General features: G+C 42.1%; 1 protein-coding gene across 8 annotated transcripts in view; it reads right to left on the bottom strand.

Moving 5' to 3' along the window:
* myo1b (myosin IB) overlaps positions 1-19,951 on the bottom strand; it is a 52,955-nt gene that overhangs the window by 28,572 nt on the left and 4,432 nt on the right. For all 8 annotated transcript variants that reach the window (XM_034562236.1, XM_034562239.1, XM_034562240.1 and 5 more), the window contains exons 2-3: positions 15,910-16,056; positions 13,263-13,378 (exon numbers count right to left, since the gene is read on the bottom strand). In XM_034562236.1, the coding sequence (XP_034418127.1) occupies positions 13,263-13,378; positions 15,910-16,035 (242 nt within the window). In that variant the 5' untranslated portion in view covers positions 16,036-16,056. The remainder of the gene's footprint in view (positions 1-13,262; positions 13,379-15,909; positions 16,057-19,951) is intronic.

The following is a 19,951-nucleotide window of genomic DNA, read 5'->3' as shown; positions in this document are numbered from 1 at the left end:
CTTAACTTTGACACTAATGCTGCTCGAGCTCCTGCACCTAAATACAAACAAGAACCGTGACATGCTTAGAAGCCTTTTTCCTCCGTATGCGACAGTTTATACAATTAGTTTACATTACCGTGGGAATTTCCTGCCACTATTAAATTTTTTTTTTTTTTTTTTTTAAAAGAATCTGCTTTGTGCCCTGGTGGGTGTTTGATTAATGCAATCACTCACTGTAAAAGAACCCATGGTGGATTAGTGAATGATAAAAGTAGAGTGCCTATTATAAAGTGAAGCCTATTGTCAAACATTCCAGGACAGTGATACAATGGGAAAGTGGGACTGATTATTGCAGTTTCAGCCCCCACTGAATTCCAGAACAATGTATTATTTGTTCTCTTTATGGAGACAATCCCTTAAGGTTGGAGAGAAGGGTGTGGATGGTGAGAGGGCCATATCACAATGACACTTCATCTTGTGTGGCACGGCACCGTGGTCTGTGATTTCATAGTGAGACACCCACAACAGGAACACAGTTGTGCAGCTTTCAATTTGGCAAGCAAACAGTCATGTGCAGTACTGCGAGGAGCGTCTTCCAACTTTCTCCTCCAGCAGGACACGAGACTGCAAATTAACTCACTTAGTCTCGTGTACACCCCCCCCCCCCCTACACTTTGGCATTACTCAGAATGTTTTTTTTTCTAAAGGCCATGACTGGTAATAACTGTAATAGCTGTGATTGTGCCTTATGCTGTTGGAATAATTGGAGTTAGTTTGAGACTAGGTAAAGTGGAGTTGGAAGAATGCATCAGCCAAGACCGTCATGAGGAGCCGTCAGGTTTAAAGGAGAGTCGGACTGTACTGGTGCACCATCACCAGGAGGCTTGCCCTCAAGCAAGATGATGAATCCCTCATCCCAAGTCATAATTTTGCAAGTCACAAATATTTGCACTCAAGTCCCAAGTCTTTATGTTGTGAGTAAAGAAGTCCCAAAGTGAAGTCCCAAAGTGCTCTTGGTGTTAAAGTCCATGTCGAGTTGCAAGTCTTTTTTGATTTTATCCAATACCAAGCCATCTCCACAGCAGGGTTAGGTCATAATACGAGTCAAAGCTAGTGGCTTTAAACCTTCAGAGTAATCTCCCACCGTTTTTTAATATCAAGCTAGAGCAACATTTAAGTCTCGTGTTTTCCATCAAGTAGAAGGTAAATATAGCTTGAGGTCATTTTGGAGGAATGCATTAAAATCGTCTCTCACCAGTGTCTAATTTGGTGTTATTCCTTGCCTGGGGGTTGGGGGCACTCCAGGTCTCCCAGGTCTGAGTACCATTAATCGAGTATTTATATGAGAGTGCTAGACATGAATGCAGGAAGGAATGTCTGACATTTACAGATGCTGACAGGGGTTTTAAGACTACACCAACAATGGGTTGAACCTGGGTCTGAAATAGGATGTTGAACTCCGAGCATGGTTGCTGAAGTCCCATTTGCTTGTAGACGCAAATCTCTTGTCAGATTCAAGCACACTGCATATCAAAATGTAGCGTGGCACCAAGTGGCGTGCTAAAAATCTGGCTCGACAGGATTCAAAAGGGATTCCTACAGGAGATACAATCTGTATGCGGAACTGCAATGCTGCCTCACTCAAATTCACTATCCAGTTCAAATATCCACAAAGCTTATATCTGAAAAAATAATAATCTAATTTGGGGTACAACTACTAAATGCATCAGTGTGGTTAGAAGCAGAACTTTGAGTGTATAATCACACGCTGAACTAACACTGACCTCCAATTTGTGAAGTAGCTGATAAAGTGAAGTAGCGCGTAAGAAGCCATGACCGATAGTTTGCCCAGAGATGGACAGCCAGATGAATGGATTCCAGGCCACAATACAAAGTTAAAGCTCAGGCGGGCTAATGGAGCTTAGGGTTCTGCACCGTCACACATCGTGTGGGCCCAGAGCCCATGCAGCCCGGCGACCAGCGCTCTCCCTCGTCAGCCCCCAGCGTGGGTCGTCCAGTGACAAACCCTCAGGAAATTGGGTACGCGAGTACAGATACAACTTCCTTTGAGTAGAGCTTCTGTAGTGAGTCAATAAGCAAAGTGAAGTAAAACATATCCCTGCAAACCACACAGCACGGTAACAATAATTATTGTGTATTGCATGAAAATGTCACCACACTAGTCAACATATCATCATTAGCCAAGAAATTAAGCAATACCCCAGAAGAATGCGGGGAAGAAGGCATCTAAACAATGTTAACATGGTTGTCAACAATGCAGGTAGGTTTAAAAAAATAAAAAAAATAATCTGCATTGCAAAGAGTTTATAAAAAAAGGAAAGAACTGCATTCAACACACTTGGGATTTGTTCTGGTGAAAAATACTGAATGTAAAATGAACTTTACAGGGAACGATACATGTACAGCCTCTAGCTCAGAAATCCCCTCCCACACAACCTGTAATCACAGCCCCGACCCGACCCCCTCCTGTACACAGAGTTTGTATGGATGAGACTCGCCACTGGACATTACGTCACTGCTGAAAAGGGCAGCACAGCGCAGCAGATGTCTGCTTTGTGAAAACACTCCTTTTGCTTGACCTCATCCTGACAATGAACAAATCATCACACAATTATGTCGCCCCCAGAGAAGGCCAGTGGGAGGGGGTGTGGACCAGGGGAAGTTGAGGGCTGTAGAATAGGAGTGGAAGGTCCTTTACACACAGAGCTAGTCCTATGAATATGAATGGCCACCACATAAAATCACAATATGAAAAGTAGTCAGGAGAAGTGAGTGGCCACACCCAACATTTTGCATATTTAGATTATATAAATGTTTGAATTTTGAACATTTAGCCACCGCCGACCTCTCAAGATACTAATCTGTATTTTGTATTCCCACGTACAAAAGCAAGAAAAACAAGGCAGAATTGGAATTAATGTTCACCCCTGCGGCTGCAACATTGTGCTATCATTAGGACCATGAAAGCAGTATGAATAGCAACTGGCCACTTCACAAACATAGAATTCAAAATGATGAAGCACCAAGGTCATCATCAAAGGGAGAGGAAGCAGTGAGTGAGGCACTAAAATCCCAAAGGCCTCCTTGATCAGTGTGTGTAGCCGTGTGTGTGTGTGTGCGTGTGTGTTGGGGGGGGCCTTGAACCATAAGTGCCACTTGGCACCTCCCCTTCACATCTGCCTGCAGGCTGTAATTTGGACATGCACGTGGCAGCGGTGAACACAACCACACTGGTATGAGGTAAGCAGCAGAAAATAGTCTCGTCAGTTCTTTTTCCAACCAACCTCTGGTAACTGGGGCACAGGAGGAGCCGACGGTCCTGCAGTGCGACCTGAATCTGAAGAGGGTGGAGTACTCTGAGGGCGTCATTTATAGATGCTAATGAAGCTGTAATATATGGGCTGGAGCGCAAACAATAATTCTCTCTCTCTCAGAGCCATGTCTTCATACTGACAGGCAGCACATATAAATACGCTTTTCAAAGTACAACTTTGTTCATTTTCCAGGCCTAAAGTGCAAAAACCTGTTCAGTACTTGATGCTAAATCCAGCGATGTTTCTATGCATGGGAAGGGGAGGGGGCTTTGAGCTAAGTGTGATCTGGCTCCTCCAGGGGCCACAGGAAATCCGCCAAGGAAGACACACTTTCCTGATGCTTTACGACCAGGTGGAAGAGCGAACACACACACACACACACACACACACACACACACACACACACACAATGTGAAACTTACAAGGAACAATAACAAATACCTCCAAATTAAAAGCTCAGGTTGAAGCAGTGCTGCCAGAGATCTCTAATGTATCAACACTTGCTCAGGGTTGCCCGAGACCTCTGCTAAATTACTCATTGATACTCCCCCACCCATACATCAAACTTCAGGGGGGAGGGGTCCAGGGCTTTAATTTACTTTACTGCACAGCAATTTAGTGTTCCACAATAGGGGAATACACAGATTAAAGTTGTTTGATCATGGAAAAGCAGGAAAGGAGCGTGCTGAGTAAGTGAGCAAGACATCCTCAAAGTAATACTGAAACAAAGACTCTTCTGAGCCTCTTTAGATGGTTTGAGGGAATCAGCATGGAGCCTATTTAAAAAAAATAAAAAGATATTTAAAGACTTCCAATTATCAGTTGTTAAGGGGCTTAAAGATTGTCTGAGACAACTATGATGAATGAAGGCCTTTTGCTAGAAGATATGGAAAAACACATTGAAAAGGGGGAGAAAAAAAACACATGGCCACATGTGCACAGCCACAGGCAGGATGACAGAAACAGAGGAACAAGATGTCTTTTTATAGCCCAGAAAGCTCCAGCTGACTTTCTGTCTTCATCCTGCTCTCCTACTGTGGCTCTTCCGGCTCTTGGAGGCCTTGCAATGTAAAACACAACTTGTCACGCACACTAGTATGACCATTTTTAATGGAATTCTCTCAACATATTTGTTGACCTATGACCCATCTGAAAAGTGGATGATGTCTCATCTACTACTGTATATTATACCAATATACTGTTTGATTTTGAAGAAGAATGGACGTGTAATCTCTGAGCCCTACAGGCATCGCAACACCGCCTACACAGTGCACACACACACGCCTTATTTAGTACAAGATCACTTGGCTTCTCTTCAAAGAAGCAAAGGGCTTCAGAGGATGACCATGTGACCCACTGAGCCCATTCAGACAGTGTAATCTTGGTCCTGCAGCAGCACCACAGTGGTGGGTGACAACAGGTCCTGCTCCACACCATGAAATAAGGAGGCCACAGACCAGACGAAGGTCGTCAAGGGGTCCATTTCCCAGAACCAAAAAACAGAGCATTTTACCCTAAAAATCACACACCGTGGCGGCATTATGCCAGAGTTGATTAGAGAGCAAGTAGAAAAGCAAAGCCGGTGTAATGGGGGCAATATTGTGGGATCGCTGTGTAAAAAAGGAACTCGGGGTTCCTGCTGCATTTTATAGGAAAGGTGGGCAGCCTTGGCTGAAATAAAGACCACCTCCAACCAAACGTTGAGTGAAAAAGAGCTTTCAGTGATCCATTACATGTTGCAAGTGAACATAACCTCAACATTTTCACTGCAGGACTGCAGGCAAACAGCTCATCTCCATGTCTGCATCCGATATTCAATTGGGCACAGAGTAGATAAGCTAGAATCCATTTGTTTAATAAAAGAAACATTGATAGCTATTGATAATCCCACGCCCAAATAAATCAATTTTAAGAATATAAATTACCCAAACTCTAATGCAAAAAGATAGCTTGGCAGTGGACACTACCTGACAAGCTTAACCCCGCTGTGATGTCAGATTGGTTTCCTCCATTAGCATTTACTCTGTTATGTCAGCCTGACCCCTTGGGCTCATAGTCGGGTCCTGTGGGAGGTCTTGGCCAAATGTCCGCACCCGAATGAATCCTCAATCTGCACAAATAACTTCCAAATCAGTTTGTTTGATTTCATGTGACCAATCACACGCTGCCCCAGCGTGACCGTGCACCAGCTGCAGCCGCTCAGCAGCAAGAGCTGCAGTCCTCCATCAAGAGCTGATGGTGCTACATTGTCCACATCACACCAACAGTACTGCTGTATGCTCCAAAAAAAATAAAAAGCCGATTAAAATACAGATGAGGCCTAAAAAAGGGGATTCAGTTGCAGTTTTACCCAAAAAGTCTGCATTAGCATAATGATGAAATGCTTTTTTTTTTTTTTAATGAACAAAATAGTTCTGAATTAATTTATGGAAATATGTGTGCCCAAATACAAAAACATATATCTTATTATTGTCAAAGATATAGGGTTCCATGGTGGAACAATATTCTACACTGCCGTGAGTCTTATCCATTTACCTCCATTATGGTATGCCTCCAACGTGTTGTTATGCAAGCTGTGTACGCAGATAAAAAGCTAATACCATTGTTCTGGCTATGAATAGACAGAGTTTACAATGGTTGTGGGACGGTCACAGATAAAAGAAAATCTTGTGCTCACAGAAGCAATACATGAATGTGTAATCAGTAGCGTGTTGACCTCTCAGCAGGTTGGTGCATTATCACTAACATTATTTCACTATTAATGATTGCCACGAGGTTTAGTAACCACAGATGCAATGGGCTAACAAACACAACCTGGTTCACACAGCATGATAAATTCAAAATGCAAAATGTCAGTCATTAATTTAGAAATAAAATGATGATTAAAAACTATCGTCTTATGTGAATTTAAGATAAGTTGTATGCCATTCCTAACTCGGGGAAATCCTTGAGTTAGGACTATTTTGTAATTGCTCAATCTCATCCAAAGATAAGATTCATAAATGCAATTAGGAAACATGTTTCTGTAATACCAAAATTCCTTGAAGATAAGATAGGATTATTGTTGTCGTCGACTAGACCTGCTGCCGCGATGCACAAATGAAGCAGTCGATTATGAATGGTTGCCTCATCCACTTTAATACATTTGCATTTTATTCTTCAGTTGAAGTGGGTGGACAAAAGGAACACGAACACACACACACACACACACACACACACACACACACACACACACACACACACACACACACACACACACACACACACACACACACACACACACACACACACACACACACACACACACACACACACACACACACACACACACACACACACACACACACACACACACACACACACACACACACACACACACACACACACACACACACACACACACACACACACACACACACACACACACACACACACACACACACACACACACACACACACACACACACACACACACACACACACACACACACACACACACACACACACACACACACACACACACACACACACACACACACACTTTCCCAATCATGTCCCTCGAGGTTCGCCGCTCACCATTACGCCAACACACATGCTGGAGAGGACTCACTCCCACCTGAGTCAAAATACGATTTCAACAAGTGCCTACTTAAATCTACCTACGCTCAGGTTCTGTGCAGGCAATTTATGTTGGGCTCTTTGAAAGCAGTCTTATATAAGACCACATCCGTGTACACGTGGTGCGAGTGGTTACCGAATAACTGCAACTGGTTAAAAGAATGCACATCGAAACAGATATAAGAGACGTGCGTGTCCGTGGCTCATATCTTTTATGTGACGGTAAGAAACAAGGATATCAAATAATTTGGGGAACTCAATTATTCAACAACAAATGTAGGTGAATTACAGTATTTTGTCAGATTAAAAAACAGCTTTTCACTAAAGCATTCAGAAGGCAAGACCAATAACAAGGGTGCGAATGGATTTGGATGAGCTGCCGAAACATAATTCTATAAAATTAGAGGGAATTTCCAACTTGTACTTTTTGCCTTTTGATCAGTGTTCCAACTGACGACACTGGAAAGGTAACCACAGCTATGATGCAGCCAACGGCTCCAAAGTCCATCCTACCCCCACGCTATGTTACCATGGGTCTTTTATCTTAAGCAAACATACTGCATATAAAAACAGTCTTATGGCTCTTGATCATATTTGAGATTAATCCTGAGACAAATGGCTGAATGTCTGCTTGGTGTCGCACATTAACAAGGCATACTCAATGTGCTCTCGCAAACCTGACAGCGGTTTAACACAAAGAAGCCTGAAGTGATGCCGGGGCCTCACACGCCGACAATGGATCTAATGGAGCGAAACACAGGACAACGGGAAAAGCTGTGTTCACAGTTTCATGCCAAAAGGTTGAGAAAGTAGTCGTAATAACACACATTACGTAGGACGAGGCGGCTAAGGGAATGCTTAGCCACCTGGTCATGCAGACACTCGGTACAAGTAGCTCACTCCCCACGTGTGATCCCTGGTCTTCTTCTGCAATTTGACATAAGCGCAGGCCTTTCACTGGAAACTGCAGTTACAGCCCGATTCAATGTAATGTGCGTTCACGTTCTCTGGATACAAAGAGTTTCTTTATTTTGTGTTATATTATGGTTGGGACTATCAAGGATTTTAACGTCGTACTCATTCTGGAGATATTACAAACTTATTTATTACCGAGCAGAGTAATACAGCAGTTGCACAAAAGCAAGGCTAAGATCTTTGCCAAACTGAGTAATAGACTGAGCTACAATCCAAAGTGACCTTGGTATCATAAGGCATGCTATGATGAGCATTGCTATTGCATAGCACGCACCTTAAGAAAGAAATTACGCAAGACAAGAAAGGAGGGAGATAATATTCCTAGGTGTCAAACCTCTAGTCTACAACAAAGCATATTTCATAGCCAAGCTGTCCTAACCATGTGCATAACAGCTGAAAACCCCAACATATGCCTTGCACGGGGCCTCTTTGCGCCATTAGCCAGTCGGGATGCCCCCTGCAACCAGTGCTCTCGTGGCTCTAGGTATTGAGTGCAGAGAGCATCAGGGGTCTCAATACCTCATTAAACATGGGGAAATACAATCCTACCCTAGAGACGTGGGGCTAGCTGCCCATCCCCACACACACACACACCCTTCTCTCAATCTGTGTCTGTCTTGGGCAGCAGGGGACATGCAAACAAATGACTCCAGGCCATCTGTAATGCTGCTGTCCGTGGAGAAAGGTCACTGATTAGTTCATCTCTAATGCTTCGACTTTGTGTCGAGGGGAGGAAAACACCTGCCAGTTAATTATGCGGCGCCTCATCTGGGCAAAGGAGCATTTTGCTAAATTAGCCGGCACAGGAAATGACGGACACATGAGTGGTCCTCTAAAAACCCAGCTGGAGAGTTCATTCACATTTCCAGGGACATGCAGTCACATGCAATTCTTTTTTTCTTCCATCCAGGTAATTTTGTTTTGATGAAACTACATTTCAGTTCAATCAAATTTTCAATATTACAAAAATGTGGGACTGAAATGGTATAATTTCCTGACGTAATTTGAATAAATCTTGCATTTAGTTTTAAATTGTTGGTATGAAACATTTGTCACTTTCTCTGGAAAAGAGATCATGGTCATTTAGATTTTTTTATGAACACACACACACACACACACACACACACACACACACACACACACAAAAGAAATGTACCTGAATCACAATCTCTACAATGTGATTTGGTAAACTTCACGACAACTGCATTCACCTTCTTCACAATATGCACCGTAATGGTCTCAGGCTTGGCAAGATCCAGGCTATATCTGCAATAGGCCTAACTCTAATTAAGATGGAACTTAACAGGCAATTAGTCTACTAACAAGTTTAGAGATAGGGGACCAGCTGCAGTGCTCCCTCCAGCTGATGGGCACACACACACACACACACACACACACACACACACACACACACACACAAACCTCTATTTGTCTAGGGATTACAAGCGCAGGTGTGAAATGGATACACACACACACACACTTCCAAAAAAAAGACACAAAAACACCACCACTCATACACAAGGTATATCAGGCATCCTTGGAGATGCAGACACACCAGTAATGAGCCAATGATGTGCAAGGACATTAATTAAAAAAGGTAACAAGTTTAACAAAACCAATTCTGCTTAGGAACAGTTACCCCAGTCTAACCAATAACCTTAAAGATACATTCATCTTTCATCTCATCCAAACAGTGGGCGCTGCCAACAAACACGGTTATGTTATTTACACTGCGTTACCGTCTCTGAAGGGGGTTTAAGGGTGGAGCAATTATCTGTTGCTTGTTATGTGTTCTGTCAAATATATATATTTTTTTATAATAAAAAATAAAAACACAATATTAAATGCAACAATACTGATATTAGGATTAATGAAGACATCTTTTGCTCTTGAATATTTTCCGGGGAAAAAAAATCCCGTAAGCATCTATCAGGCTGGGAGATTATTATCTCTGAAACAATCATGTGACAAAATGTTATTTTCGTTAAGCTGATAGTTCAAGGCGGCAATTGTATTTCTTTGATTTGTTTATAAATATGGTCATCATTATCATCTAATTATTGATGTTGGTTTCCTGCGGAGCCATAGGAAAAAAAAGAAAAGAAAAAAAGACTACCGGTGAAAGCGCTTGGTGAAATGGTGAAACCTCGAGTTGCCCAACACCTGAACATAACAGAACAAGGTTGTAAAAAGGTAGTCCACTCGGCAAGTCAATGCGATTTCTTATATACAACCCAACATCTTTAGGGGCGATGGCAAATTCAAACATCCCTGTTAACTGCTTTGGCCTCGACTGGTGCAACCCGTTCTGAGCTGCTGATGTTTTACTGTTCAAGTGTCTGATGAGGCAAACACAGGAAGATTCCTAGGACCCCCTGATGTTACCTTGATTAAAGCCAAACACTGATCCCTTCAGTCATTGCAGCGATAAAGCCCCTCAGCCAGATGAAGCTCAGCCATGCAAAAGAATAAGGTCATGAAAAACAGAAACTTTTTCAAGTTTGGAAACACCAGGAATTGTACTCTTCTTTAAGCATTTATCAAATATATATTTGTGCACATAAAGTTCAGTTTTATAAAAAAGGAATCTGTCACGTCATGCCAAATATACAGGCATTGTTTTTTGTTAAACTCGACCTTGTTCAAAATTCAAATATAGCAGTCTTATGATAGCAGTCTGTATGACTGCAGATCTAAAGAATAGTCTACAATACAAAAGAATTACAGGCTGATTCTCATAAACATTGTTTCAATTATTTAAAAGTTATTTACGCTATTGTCTAATAAATGTGTTGTTCTGTCGCGTTAAAAAATAAAATACCCAAGTTAATGTGAAGATAAGTGAGCTCTAATAGGGAAAAGTGGAAAGATAATTATTTGCCTTGCGTTTAAGGCCTGACACTCTATATATTTAAATCCCCTGTAGTGATGCTTGCTCTCTGCTCTGCTTTGAATACCAGTCAAGTCAAATACATTCAAATTACAGCTTCAAATGTATTCCCAATCCACAGCTGTCCAACTGATTCTAGATTTATGTAAGAGTGCATTTAACAAAATCTCCTACGTTGACAAGACATTGTCAATATGGAAAAGGTTAAGCACCAACACAGTATGGTTAGGAGTTCTGAGTCTAAGGGAAAGCAAAACTAATGAGTTGGTGCTTCCTCTCCAGCCCTGGAAGATCTTTCTGCGTCATGCACCACCGAGCAACTTTCATAGGAGTAAATGGAGCGCCGCCTCCAACACTAAACTTGTCATCGGGCTTCCTGCACTTAAAAGCAGATGAAAGTTGCCATCTTCTTCTCATACTTTATTTAGACAGCTTGAAGCTCCAGACGGAATAAATAAATGAGTTAACCGATGACGCGACGGTAACGTAGGACATTGACCGAAGCTCAAGCAGCCTAGAGGAAAGACATGGAGGTGACATTCAGAATAACTGTGCTGATGCATTTGACAGGTCTGAGGGTTTAACATTACTTGAGGAGGATCAATGCAAAGCCCAAAGCTTGGTCCAGATGGCCTGAGCGGAGGATTAAGATCAATTTATGTAGCATGTTGATACAATCTGCCTTGAACGGGACCTAAAATGCCAGTCAAAGAGCCTGCCCTATTAAACTGGGTTTAATCTTCTGTACTTAAAGACTAATGGTAATGTTGATTTCAGCATGTTGAGCGGATGTACATTTCAGTCAATAGAAAGCATTTCTTTTTGACAGCGTAAGCAAGTCCTCCACACCGAGAACGGCAGTGTTGCAGGCGTATATCTCTATTTCCCCTTGCCATTAGTTTAGACTGGTTGCTCTATTGCAGCTGGTTCTGCTTTATTCAGTGATGGATGGGAGATATTTTTCATTACATCTTCTTCTCTTCGTTTTAACACCGTCAACCTGGATCTGTGGATTCACAGATGGCTTAGTCATCGTCTTGGTTTTACAAGCCAGATGAGACTCAGACAGACAACAAAGAAGTAATCGAGTCGAACACAAAACCTATTTTTTCCTGAAACTGGCAACATTCATTCCATCTGTCCATTTAGGAGTCAAGAACTTAAAAAAGGAAACACACCAGTGATATTACACGTTTCCTTCATTACTGCACTTTTAAGAAAGCGACTGGATTAAGTTCATGTCAGTATGGTATGAAAATTATTCTAAAAAGACTGGAAAATGGTCTGTTATTTAGCCTTTGGGAACTATCTAAATTATCTTGTGGTAGTTTGGCGCAGAGAGCATTTTTTTAAAGTGCTTGTCCACTGCCAAACAGCAATGTTGTTTATATGCAGCAATATTAACATTCCTTGGAGTATCCTTCTAGCAACGTACATGTTTAGTTATGGTCAGAGTTCACGGAAGCGATTAATTGGTTGGGAACACGTGGGAAATGTTGGCATCTGCAGATTTTACAGGAAAAAAAAAGAAAGACAAATGACAATCTTTATCCACTTCCAGAGCAACATTTCTGTTTCAGGCATTAGTCATTTAGATGCTGCGTGTAATAATACATTTTGTTTACCAGAGCACACAGACACAGACACAGCTATGCACCAACAAAAGCTCATATAGCAAGGCATGCTTTCTTTATGTTGATGGGGAACTTCATGTTAAGTTGTCATCCCTCAACATTTAGCTCTGGATACCTCCTAAATACTTGATGCATTTATTTAATACAGTGCACTGTGCAGCTGACCATGATAAATCCTCCTTGTACGAACCAGAAATCCCCCACCAGTATATAAAAGAAAAGAGGAAGGACAGTCACTGGGAAATTTAAGAAAGAAAAGAGAATAGGGGCAAAACAGCTTCAAATCGTGTCATGACAGTTCTGTATAGCTGGCTTTAAAGTAAAGCCATGGAGCAGGCTTTTGTCTGCAGGGTGTATGTCTGCTCTGGGACAAGGGCACTCTCGCTCTTTCAGCCCGTCTCTGAGGGTTTCGCTGCAGCCTAGAGACACACAGCCGGCTAATTGACGAGTGCCAGGCTTTGTTTTATCTCGGCAGCCTCACAGCAATGTTGACTAAATGTTGCCAATGGACAGATGGCGTGCCACGGCGCTGAATGGCCAGCAAGTGCACCAGACTGACTCTTCGTGCCAGTGTCGGTCGGATCTCAACCCCCTCATTAATCACTGGGTCCTTACAGAGGTTTGGGAAAGAAAAGTATCTTCAACAGACAGATGCCAGTTCCTGCTCAAAACATTCAGACTAGCAGTGCCTTGAAGTGTCGTCCGCACCAGTTCTATGCTGCAGCAAATGAAAGACACCCAATTGAAAACCTCACTGTGAAAACTCTAAGTGGCCTACATACAATTTACATAGATACGGAGGGATTTTGGAGGTGATCTGGGACTCACATGTGTGGACTAAGTTCATAGAAGTTCCTGTTGCGATACTCCTCCACTTTGTCTGGATTGAAGATGGGCAAGGACCTGTAGGGGTTCATGGAGATCACCACACTGCCAATGTAAGTCTGCGGGGCAAAAGGAGAAATGACGCGGTTAGAGTGAGTCAACTTTTACAGACTGGTGGCGAACAACTTTTCTACCCCTCTGTCCATTTGGGTGTTTTTTGTTAAGTCTTAGTGGGAGGATTCTACCTCAGCTTCTCTGAACTGGGTATTCTTAATGCGTTGTTGAGGCATGCAGTTAAAAACAAGGAAGAATTGTATGGAATCTGTTGGCAAGGCGGTAAACAGACTGTAAAGAGGCCCTGGTGCTGATGCCGTGTTTTAGCAAGTGTATGTGTCCAAGTATTGATGATGCCATACCGGTGCCCAACAGGCCTACATATCATGGAACACCTAAAACGCTAAATAAAATCAAAATCTTTCATGTAGCATTAGCCGAATACATAACATGTATTTAAAGCGCAAGATATCCAACAGGACAGCAGTGTTTCTTTTTTTTCTAATCAAAACATAAAAAGCACTGCTTTCACACCTTTTATGTAACAGTCGCACAGGTGCCGTGAAACAGATAACACTTCTCTCATGTTTGTGAAAGCGAATGTAACCAACCATCATCTTCATTGTCCTCCTACGCTCAAAACGGAGCCCAGAGAGCACTTTCAAACATCAACCTAAAACATTTGCTTTGCTTTCCGCGGTAATGGCTGTTGCATAACCCACTCAACAAGAGTGGAGCACGGCCTTCCCAGTGGCAACATCACGACCTCCCACTGCCTCTTGTTCATAAGCCCACTCGGGGCCAGAAGGCCATTTCAAGGGCAGAGGATAGGTAAAGGGAAAAGAAAAAAGTGTCCAAAAAGTAGAGCTCCTGCCCACAAGCACAAAGCACACACACAAATTATGTTTTTACAAAGCATTAAAATATCCCAACTTGCAAGGGGCTTTCATATTAATAAATCTTTTATTTTTAATATCACATCATAAAATAGTTTTTTATCATCAACTCATGACCATATAAAACAGCCATGAACTGAGGGGGGTCTCAAAAAATCAACAAATGTAGTCTATAAACAAATAAACACTAAATATCTATAAATCTTTCCTATCAAAAGTGATGCATTTTTATTGAGATTCAACGCAGAATGCTTGGATGATTCATCACTTGCCCAACAGCTACATAAATGAATAATTTTCTTCTTTGTCACTCAGTCTAGAAATCTGTGCATAGATATGACTGTTCATCTAAAGATTGTCCGTTGCTTATTTGAAAAATTGGGACTTGGAATGAAAGAGCCGTGATGAACGACGGTTATGGCGAATCCCCCCCCCAAAAAAATGGGTGGGGCTGAAAATTCTGAAATTATATAGATGCTAGTAACACTTTTAGAGAATCTATTTAGGATGGAGACTGGGACTGATCCTCCTGCGAAGGAAAAGAGGCAATTACATCTAATCTTGCAGCGCACAATGCGCTAATGAGCTAATCATGGTTCAAACAAAGTGGGCCTCAGAAATTAAATAAACATGAGAGAAACCATCATTGATTCCTCTTGCTCAGAGAAAGAGGACAAGTCAGACAAGGGAAGCGGGGCACCAGTTAACGGGACAATTTATATTCTCTTTGACTTTCAACCGAGTTATTGGATACATGATGCGCCGTCCCGTCCCCCTGCAAAACAAAGCCATGTTTCTTCTGCTGCGAACTGTCATTTGATAGTTTGGGGGTGGGGGACCATTTGTGAGGAACGATGCCTCACGAGGGAAAAATACATTCACATGCAAGAATTGTACACCACAGATTTATTGGATAAGTATAGGCGTCGGTACTTTTCCTGGTCATCACTCTTGAGGTGTAGCTTACGCCACCAAAAAGCTCCCATTATAGACTTGGAGCCATGATTTACCTTTCCATGAAAATGTCACAATCTAAACTAAAAGGGTACAAATCTGAAATACTAAGAGTGTGCACCTTTTGGAGCGTTTATTAAATAAATATGTTGTTAATTGCATGCTTCAAGTAGTTCCCCCAACATTTAGGTCAACACAACACAGGAAAGAAAAAGCTCAAGAGCTTACAGTTTAGGACAGAAAATTGAGGGCATTTGAAATATGAAAACACGACTCCCATTCCCCAGAAGGATGTGGGCTGCATCTCGGCAAAATATCTAGCGCGCCGCGAAGGCAATCATTGCTATAAGAGGTGACATCATCCCTCGGGCCCGGAGCCCTGTGAGCCAACAGCAACCAGAGCAGAGCTGTAATCATCAAGGCTGACGTTGAGAGCAGTGAGCATAGTTCATCATCCCCGTTTCTTCTAGAGATGGCCAGCCAGCCTGCCAGGCCCTTCTTGTCCCTGAGCTCTGGTATTCATGCCTCATTTAAAAAAGGCATCATCTACATTCTTTACTGATGCGATTCATGAATTGGTTGGTTATTGTGGCCGAGACTTAAATGAGTGAGGGAATAAAAGAACAATGGAGTCATGAAAAGTATCTAAGTGATTCCTGAGGGACGTCGTCAGTCTTTGGAAGCAGGGATGAGCAGAAGCGCTGAATACAACACAGTTTCATGACTTGGATGTGGTAGATACTTACGTAGATCTCATTGTGGTCAAAGCGGTTCCTCAGGTTCTCAATGAATGAGTCCTCGGACAGGGGTTCTAGGAGGACCATGTCGCCCACCCCGATCATGTTGTCTAGAAGTGACGTCTTCACCTCCATTTTGGCTGCAGGTGTCGCCGCCTACACAGAAATACAGAAGAGATGCATCACACATACCGTCAAGGGGGGGGGGGGGGGGGGGTGCAGAGCCAAAATATGCAAGGTCGGTGAAGAAGAAAATTGCCAGCAAGCAAATACGTAAACAATGCATGGCTTAAAATATGGCATTGAATATAGAGAATAAAATGCACACATTCATGCGTTCTGGTAAAAAACGTACGTTCAAGAAATGTATCCAGTTATTACACCCATTAGGCCGTTATTTTACGTGTGTTGTGAATCATTGAGAGGGCTCCGATAAAAGGTTTTTGGAAAGGCATTCTCTGATCAGTAAATAAACTGTCCTAAACTTAGCCAGTGCAAACAAACTCCGGGGTGGACATGTTTGTACAGCAGGGGTTTGACTCCCGTGGTGGAGCGGGGCCTTTTGATTGGCTATTCAGTTCCGTGGCATGTGAGACTGTCTCATAGGCTATTGCATAACTAAGGCACTTTGCCCTTGACCTCTGGGCGTCTGCTCAACTGGATCCTGCTCCTGTTTTTGGGCTTCTTTTCAAAGAAACAGACTCCAAAACAGATGCCTTTATAGTTTTGTCTGCAGCCCTTTTGCTTGTAGCAGCAATATAATATTTGTGGCCAGTTAAGGATCTGGGCTGGAGTGGCCAGGAAAGGATCTGGGCTGGAGAGCACTGTGACAAAGACTCTGCTGGGGCTGGCAGTTTTTAGTCCAGTGTTGCCTCCCATCTCCTTTTGGACAGTAATCCCAATGTTATGGCGCTGGAGATAAAAGAGGGGCCTTGGATATATTCAGGGCCTTGATACAGGGCTTTGCTGCACTAAAAACCAATGTCTGCTGTTGTGACAGGCTGACCACAGCCGGCTATTAGATGAGGCCATGTAGTCATCTATTGTTCACGGCTCTCTTGGTAACGTTTGTCTTTTTTGCCAGAAACAGACATTGGCTGGTACAGAATAAAGATACGGCAAAGCTACACTCACTCAGTTTTAGATACGTTTTTCCAATGCAATGTTTTGCATGGATTATTATTATTACATAAATATCCAATAATGCAGCCAAAGATGTGCTGTGTAAAGTTTGTGTTTTGGGGATTAAACCACTGAATCAGAGGATAATAGAGAATGTGATCTGAAACATTTGGCTGACAGCCAAAACAGGGACGACTCGGAGCGGCAACATTTCTGTACAAAACACTCACTTTGTCTCCAAGACGTAACCCTCCATCAACTGTCAAACTGAGTGCGTCTGCAGCGACTTCAGAGCCTCAAGACATTCCTGTAGAAATAGAAATGGATTCCCTGCGTAGACTTCCACCTCACTTTTCCTCTGGCTTCTGTTCCCCCTGCAGGGCACAGTGTTATTTGACCATAAAGAAGTTGCCAGGCTCTTCGTGGGAGGCAAGACTCAAGTTCCAAAACCACTCTCACTCGACATGAAAACAAATCATGGAAAAGGTTGGCCGAGAGTGAGGTGGGAAGAATGTTGAAAAATTAGAATTTATTGCAATCAAGATCTCGACTCTGATGCGGGTACAAACCAGTGGGAGACATATTTGACCACTTGTCAATCAACCGTCCAGTGAGGCCTGTAACGTTGTGCACGCCAACTACAGTGCAATGTGTCTGTCTGATGCCATTGTGTCAAACAATCCCAGCAACTGCTCATGTCTACCAGCTGCTTTGGTTGTCTGCAATGTTTTGAATCAAGTAATTTCCTTTTCACATAGTTGTCGATTCTCTGGAGGGATGAAACGGCAATCCCCCTGCTCTGTGATCTCGTAACATATGTTGTCTTTCGGGTAGTATTACATCAGTTTAAATAGAATAGATTCCTCGAGTCGGAATTTCAAATCAAACATTTATATAACTTACAAATGCACTCAGTGCCTGACCCTCTTTTAATATCGGTCATTCAGAGCATCAGTTGATGTATGTCTAAGCCCGCCACAATCAATATTGTTCAAACCAAATACTGCAAAGTTAGTCAGCTGCCCGGCTACTGCAAACGTACCGACAGTAAGTGCATTAACATTCTACAGTGTGAGTGCAGAGTCTAGTATTAACTAACGGGAGTTTAAAAAAGGACAAAGCCTACTCCTTGGTGAAAACAAGGAGAACTGAAGCCCCAGATGACCCGGGGGGGAATAGAATGGGCCCATGTCGCCCGAGTGCCTGGGCCAGTCTGACCGACAACATATTGCATCTGTCTGCACAAGCCTGGATGCTGCATGCCCTCAGCTCCTCTGCTGATAACCCACTACCCCATAATTGGAACTGGCTTCTAGGTAGAGTGTGACACAATCCCATTAATAGCAGTTGCTGCCTGCTGTTAATTGTTGTACTGGATCCAAAGGGATGGAGAATGTGAGAAAACCTGACAGCCTTGATTAAACTCAGGGGATTATCCTCACTGCTGAGTTGTGGAGAGATGAGAATATAGCCAGTCTATGTTGGTTAAATAAATAAAAAACTATTAATATATACATTAATTAATATATATACATATATATTAATAAAATATATATATATATATATATATATATATATATATCCGTCTAAATCAAGGGACCCTTGTATGACCCTTTTTCAAATGACTAAATAACTGGATTAGAAGTGTCCCGCTTTATCTCTCTGATGCATTTTGCATCAGAGAGATTGATTAAATCTCGTTGATGCCTGCTTAAGAGGTAAACATCACATGTGCCCACATGGTTTAGCCCCTATTAAATCTCAAATCTAAATCTCATGAAATCAGTGACGTAGTGAAACTTATGGTCAAATACCCTCATCTGGATGCAATCGTGCGCTCTCCAAAACCTGACTGGCAGCGTGTGTGGCAGATGGGGGTTTACACATCATTTAAGTTGGCACATTGAATGCTGACCTTGTGAGTCAAAAACATGAGTCTGGAAAGTGTTTAAATATTGTCTTTTTGCTCAGACATCCTGGTACAAATCTGCCATTAGTTATCCTCTGCCATCAGCAACGTAAAATAAACAGAATACCTGCGGCTGGCACTAGACAGCCCCGCCCCCTTGATGTCATGCAATGTGCAGCATGCTGGCAAAATCAACTAGAGCACCTTGAACGTCAGAAAGAGAAGGACACGACTGATTCACTGTTTATATCCTACATATGACATCAAGTCACAGGATTTCATTTTAAATTGGAGCTTGATCTATAATTCCAACAGATTAAAGTACTGTTTTTAGAGGCACAAGTGATTGTATGTGGTGGACCTGGGATTTCGTTTCAGACCACCAATATATATATATATATATATATATATATATATATATATATATATATATATATATATATATATATATATATATATATATATATATATATATATATATATATATATATATATATATATATATATATATATATATATATATATATATATATATATATTTATTTTTTTTTTTTTTTAATATTAGTCAGCATCAAAGATCAAACAACATGAAAACACACCATTAAATGTACATATATTATTTACAGGCCCTAGACTGAGGCCACGGGATTGATCACCTCTGTCCTTAGCGGGGAGAAAAAGTAACTTAACCAAAAGGTCAACAACCGTGCAGGCATTCACATGCATGCAAAACGCATGAGTGCTTGTGAAAATACAACAAAACAAGTCATTAAACCAGCGGTTACTTATCAGGGCGCATGTGCTCAATTAGCAATAAAGCCGGTCAGAGTGGCTACCAATTTTTAAATGGCCAGTTTCATCCCGATCAACAAAGCAGGCCGAACGCCAAAGGGCGTCGCGTGAGCTCCATGGAGAGACGATCGTCATCATTCTACCTTGAGAGCGGTTGTTTGAGAACACAGGAGGCGTCTATGTGCAAACAAATGATAATAAAATGCATTGTGCAAGGTAACGGTCTGT

The sequence above is a fragment of the Cyclopterus lumpus genome, chromosome 21 (assembly GCF_009769545.1).
Source record: "Cyclopterus lumpus isolate fCycLum1 chromosome 21, fCycLum1.pri, whole genome shotgun sequence".
Classification (NCBI taxonomy): Eukaryota; Metazoa; Chordata; class Actinopteri; order Perciformes; family Cyclopteridae; genus Cyclopterus; species Cyclopterus lumpus.
The sequence above is the reverse complement of the archived record's forward strand: the minus strand, read 5'-3'. Positions and strand labels throughout refer to the sequence as shown.